This window comes from Musca domestica, unplaced genomic scaffold, assembly GCF_030504385.1.
Source record: "Musca domestica strain aabys unplaced genomic scaffold, Musca_domestica.polishedcontigs.V.1.1 10, whole genome shotgun sequence".
NCBI lineage: Eukaryota > Metazoa > Arthropoda > Insecta > Diptera > Muscidae > Musca > Musca domestica.
In genome coordinates, this window is record NW_026712115.1 from 2,729,909 (window position 1) to 2,736,611 (window position 6,703).

Consider the following 6,703-nt stretch of genomic DNA (forward strand, 5'->3'; position numbering starts at 1 on the left):
TGGACTAAAAGAAAAATATTTCAATTATTGGAAATTTTCAGTACAATTTGTGCAGTGTAATCTAACCTAAAAAGTTTTACGGTGTCAAAAGTGTTTGCGAGTGTATTCAAAACATAACCATGAGTGACCTATCCAATTTAATAAAAGAACAGAGGGATTTATTCGATTTATTATCGAAATATCAAGCCCGTTTCGAGGCAAAAGATCCCTCTGAAAAGACTCATGGTTATGGAAATGCATTAACTCAAAGAGTTGATGACATTTTTAATCGATTTGAATCGCAACACGAAACGATTATGCAACTTGTGCGAGACTCTTCCTTGAATGCCAGTGATGTGCCATACTTGAATGATGATGTGTATTTTGATTTTTCCGAAAAATATCTAATCTTCAAAGGAAAAATCATAGACTCATTATCTGATTATTCTATTTCGCAGTCACCAATGGCAAGCACATTTGTTGCAAATCATAATCGTACTGACACCTTAGCTTCTGATTCTAAACTTCCTAAAATTTCACTGCCAAAATTCTCTGGTGATTATATGGAATGGATTCCATTCCGTGATATATATTTCTCTCTCGTTCATTTAAATAATTCTTTGAATAAAATTCAAAAATTTTACTACCTTCGCAGTACATTGGCTGGTGAAGCAGCTAATTTAATCAAAAATATTTCTGCCACTGAGGCAAATTATGACTCTGCATGGAAGATTTTAGAATCAAGATACCATAACAAGCGAATGCTTGTGGGTAACTTAATTTCTAAACTTTTCAATATTCCAAAATCTGATGGTGGGTTTCAATCTGTCAAAACTTTACTAGATTCTGCTCGAGAGTGTATTGCATCCTTACAAAACTTGGATGTTAATACAGACACTTGGGATCCACTTTTAATACACCTTCTAGTTCAAAAACTAGATATTCAATCTCGTCGAGATTGGGAACAATCTCTAAAATCTTCTACAGAATTACCTCAACTTTCTGAATTATTTTCATTCTTAGAAAGAACTTTTAGGACTCTTGAGTCCTTAACTGATGAATTCCCATCAACTTCAAAATCTTTTCCTAAACAAAACTTCACTAAAATTAGCAAAAATTACAATAATTCTTCTCCTAAAATCAAGAAAACTTTCACTCATACTGGAAAGTTTTCAAAATCAAACTCAGCTGTTTGTGCATTTTGTGAGAAGAATCATTCTCTCTCAAAGTGTTTTAAATTTCTCGCCTTAACATTGATCGCAAAAAATAAATTTCTTGCAGATAAAAATATCTGTCGCAATTGTTTTGTATCCGGTCACGATGCAAACAATTGCAAATCTTTCTTTCGATGCATAACATGCAAACAACCTCATCATACAGTGCTTCATTCAGATGAACCTGTCACTCAAACTAAAAATCTAAATCTGTCCAATCAAGTCACTTCTCATAGTGCACAATCTTTTAATTCTGTTCTACTTTACACAATTAGACTTTGCATTATCACAAAACGTGGTAAATTCACTATACGTGCTCTACTAGACCCTGGATCTCAGGGAAGTCTAATTTCAGAATCAACAGTTCAACTTTTAGGTCTTGAAAAAACCAGATCACATTGTAAAGTGATTGGTATAGGAAATGGTGGTGAAAATTTATCTAAATTTTCGGTGAATCTTGACTTGTTCACACGAAAACAAGAGTTAGTACTTTCATGTACAGCTCTTGTGCTTTCTTCTCTCTCTTCTTATACACCAAATCCTTCATCTAAACATATTTCTTTGCCTAATATTGAATTTGAAAACTTAGCTGACCCTTATTACTACAAATCTGACCCAATAGACTTAATTCTAGGATCAGATATCTGTTCTAAAATCAAAATTCCTACAGAGTCATTCATTCATAATGATCTTTTCTTCCAAAATACAACTTTTGGATGGGTATTTTCTGGACCCACTGAATCTATCTCCACAAATAGAATCCATATTCACAATGTGAACTTGGAAAATATTCTAAAATCCTTTTGGGAACAAGAGGAAGTTATTTCTAAAAGAAAACTTACCAGTGAAGAACTGGAATGTGAGAAATACTTCCAAACTACTACAAATCGAACCGAAAATGGTCGATATATGGTAAATTTACCATTTAAATCTTTACTAAAATCAAATTCTTATCCTATACTTAACAATAATGTCACTAATGCTGTTAGGCGTCTTAAACAAATTGAAATTTCTTTTACTAAAAGACCCAGTTTTAGTGACACATACAAAGCTTTTATGCAAGAGTATGAATCCTTAGGACACATGACTAAAATAGGGACTTATCCTACTGACGTTCGTCCAAATTCTTATTTTCTGCCTCATCATGGCGTTTTTAAAGAAAGTAGTTCTACTACAAAACTGAGAGTTGTTTTTGATGGCAGTAGCCATCTAGCTGATTATAAATCTCTCAACGAAGAACTTTCTCCTGGACCCCCTCTGCAAAATGATCTTCCTGGTATTATGACCAAATGGCGAAGACACAAAATAGCCTTCAGTGCAGACATTGAAAAAATGTTTCGCCAAATACAAGTCTGTCCAAACCACAGAAAATACCAACAAATTCTATGGCGCAACAGCCAATTTGAAGACATTTCAATTTATGAACTGAATACTGTAACTTATGGTACAACTTCAGCCCCTTATCTTGCAATTCGTATCCTGCAACAAATAGCAGACGATTACAAACAAATATTCCCAAAAGCTGGTCAAGTTTTAGTTCAAGACTCCTACGTTGACGACATAATTTCTGGTGCAGACACTTTAGAATCTGCAAATCAATTGTTCAAAAATCTATGTGCTCTTTTAGAAAAAGCTAGTTGTAATCTCCGTAAATGGAGAACTAATTCAAAAGAACTTCTTTCCCAAATACCAGAAGAGCATAGAGAAACTTCTGTTACACAAAGTTTTGACCATGACAATATAGTAAAAACTCTTGGCATTCAGTGGAATACAGAAACTGACTCCTTTTCTTTCAAAGTTAATCTCGAAGAAAAACCTTATTTTTCAAAACGAGAAATTCTGTCTGAATCTGCCAGACTTTATGACCCATTAGGTTGGCTAACACCAACAACAGTTGTAGCCAAATCAATATTTAAACAGCTTTGGGAACATGGCGTCGATTGGGATGAAAAAATACCCAAACAATTAGAGTCTCAATGGCTAAACCATAGATCTTCTTTGCCAATATTTTCTAAATTATCCATTCCAAGATGGATTGAATGGTTACCAAATTGTGAGACTCAACTTCATTGTTTTTGTGACGCATCAACTACTGCCTACGCTGCTGTCGTTTATGCACGCGTTATAACCCCTAATGGCATATTTGTCAACATTCTACAAGCCAAATCTAAAGTGTCACCCATAAAAACAGTCTCTATACCAAGACTAGAACTGTGCGCTGCGACTCTTGGCGTAAAATTGACTCAAACAGTCAAAGATTCACTTAGTGATCTAAATATCCAAAATATATATTATTGGAGTGATAGTTCCACTGTCCTTAGCTGGATTCGTAAATCCCCATCTAATTGGACAGTTTATGTCGCCAATAGAGTCGCTGATGTTCAGCGCTTAAGTAATCCTATACAATGGAAATATGTTCCAACTTCACTAAATCCGGCTGACTGCGCATCTAGGGGAATTCTGGCTGAAGAATTGATTGAAAAACAATCATGGTGGTTTGGACCTCAATTTCTTTATGAAACTGAAAAATCTTGGCCAGAAATTCTTCCAAATTTACATACCTCTGAAGAGGAACGAAAATCTAAAATATCAACAAATTTGTCCACTGAGAAAATATACATTGAACTATTTTCTAAATACTCAAAATTACAAACTTTAGTAAGAATCGTTTCATATTGTCTGAGATTTCTTGAAAATTGCAGAAATCCAAAATGTAAAAAACTAAAACCCTTGACTCTTACAGAATATAACAAATCTTTATCTGTTCTTGCTAAAATTTCCCAAAAGGTTGATTTTCCTGAGGAAATTTCTAAACTTACCACGAAAAGAGACATTAAAACAAGTCCCATTCTAAAACTAATGCCATTTCTAGACGAAAATGGGATTCTTCGTGTAGGTGGACGCCTTCAAAATTCTAACTTTCCTTATGACGTCAAACATCCAATTATTTTGTCAAAACATAATCCTTTGTCTAAACTTATAATCTCAGACGCGCATGAAAAAACTTTACATGGCGGTGTTACATTAACAATGTCATTTGTAAACCGCAAATTTTGGATTGTATCTGGAAATCAACTTGCAAAACGCATAATTCATACATGTATAAAATGCTTCCGATACAATTCCAAAACTGCTCAGCAAATAATGGGCAATTTACCAAAAGTGCGTTTAACGATTTCTAGACCTTTTAAACACAGTGGCGTCGACTATGCAGGACCCATTTCTATCAAAAATTCTAATCTCAGATCTTCTTCTATAACTAAAGGCTACATATGCGTATTTGTATGCATGGTTACAAAAGCCATTCACTTAGAGGCAGTTTCTAATCTAACAACAAATGCTTTTCTTGCTGCCTTTAAGCGTTTCACTTCTAGAAGAGGCATTTGTACTGATTTATATTCTGATTGTGGCACAAATTTTGTTGGTGCATCAAAAGAATTAAAAGTTTTGCATAACAAAAATAAAAATTCTATTCCTGAAGATCTTATTCACTCTTTAAGCCAAAATTCAACTACTTGGCACTTTATCCCACCAGCTTCGCCCAACTTTGGTGGCCTTTGGGAAGCAGGTGTAAAATCTGTTAAATATCATTTGAAAAGAATCACAAATGATAGAAATCTTACCTTCGAAGAATTAACTACACTATTATGCCAAATTGAAAGTTGCTTGAATTCTAGGCCACTTTGTCCTCTCTCTAATGACCCTTCAGATTTTGATGCGCTTACTCCAGCGCATTTTCTTATAGGTGAACCTACCAATTGCTTACAAGAAGAAACGCTTTTGGATTCTAATATCAATAACCTAACCCGTTGGAAAACTATTGAAAAAATAAAGCAACATTTTTGGAAAAGATGGCAAAACGAATACCTAAATCGCCTTCAAGCTCGTCCAAAATGGCTTAAAACTTCAACGGATCCTAAAATTGGAGATTTGGTATTAGTCACTGATGAAAGATGTGGACCTGGACAATGGATACTTGGCCGTATTGAAAATACGCATCCAGGACCTGATGGACATACAAGGGTGGTATCTGTTCTAATGAAAAACAAACTTGTAAAACGACCAATTTCTAAAATCTGTTTACTTCCAGATAATTCACCTCATTCTGACCCTGATATGGACAATCCAAAAACTCTACTTTAAACTTTACATGGATATGGTTCTGTTGGATGTATGGTTGCTATTATTGTGGCTACACTAACACGCTGTGAGTCGGAGCATAGCGGAGGTTACTACCTCGACTAAAATTCTCCCATCGGTAGTTCATCATAGCAGAGTAACCCGCATTCAAGAACATTCGTCCTTCAGGGGGGAGAATGTTGATGAAAACTTCAATTTCACCAATCCACTACAAACATCACCAACCATTAATGGCAACAACACCATCTTCTTCATCATCAAGCATCATTATCATCAAAAAAAACACATAAAACTACACAAAATCATCCAAATAAACATACCACATCATCGTATTTATATTAATAAATGTTATTTTCTTAAAATATTATTAGTTTTGTATTTAATGATATTTTTTATTATTCTTTTCCTATAAATTTTCTTTATATATATTTTTTCTATAATTTTCTTTTTATTTAATTTTATTTTATTTCAATTTATTTGCACTACTTTCATATAATTAGTTATTTACATATTTTTTATATTTAATTATAAAAACATCAATGTACGTATGCTAATTATCACGAGTGTAGCCAAAAAATGCCTTTTGTTTGGTGACCACTCATTTGCCTATTCCCTTTTCTTCTATTTAACAACAACAACACATCGATCACGGATCAGTTGTGTTGTTATGATGGTCGCTTTGATGCTTGCTTGTGCGTCGCGACCCCCTCGCCTACATGCTTTGTTATTCTTATTGCTTAATAACAATGGGAATGCAGAATAGAAGTAGGCAAATGAGTTGGTACACAACCAACTGCACATGCATGCATACATATTTATGTGTGACCGATGTATGCCTAAGCCTTTCTTGTTACAAATAAATATGTTATAGAAATGAGAATTAGCATGATTGGCTTAGGTAGTCATTGACACCATGCAAATATGCAAAAGGAGATAAATGCATATAATTGCAAACAGCTGTTGCATATTATATACATTTTTCGTTTGGTGATTTTTTGGCTACCAAACAATGTAGTTTAAGTTGACTCGCTCTCTTTTAATTGGACAGCCGAGCGATCAACAACGATAAGTACTTTTGCTAAAAACCTAAATTTGTAACCTTTACAAAAAAATACTTTTTCTAAAAATAAAATAAATCAATTCTGTGCAACCCTTGTTTAGTTGAAAGAAAATTACTTTGTTTTCTTTTTTACTTTGCATAATTAAACAAGGGAAAATAACTCAACATAATGGGTTGGTAACCACATTTATAATGAGTATTTTTGCTGAACATGTAGCATTCTCATTACAACAACATTGTCGTTTGACATCAATCATAAAATCATAATCATCATATTCATAAAATGATTTGACAATTCATCAGAGGCCAT

General features: G+C 33.8%; 1 protein-coding gene across 1 annotated transcript; it reads left to right on the plus strand.

The window, feature by feature from the left end:
• Positions 1-5,650, plus strand: LOC131803764 (uncharacterized). The gene is made up of 2 exons (XM_059125435.1): positions 1-2,543; positions 2,958-5,650. Exons 1-2 carry the CDS (start codon positions 120-122, stop codon positions 5,334-5,336), a joined length of 4,803 nt encoding a protein of 1,600 aa, XP_058981418.1. The 5' UTR covers positions 1-119; the 3' UTR covers positions 5,337-5,650.
• The last annotated feature ends 1,053 nt before the right edge of the window (positions 5,651-6,703 follow it).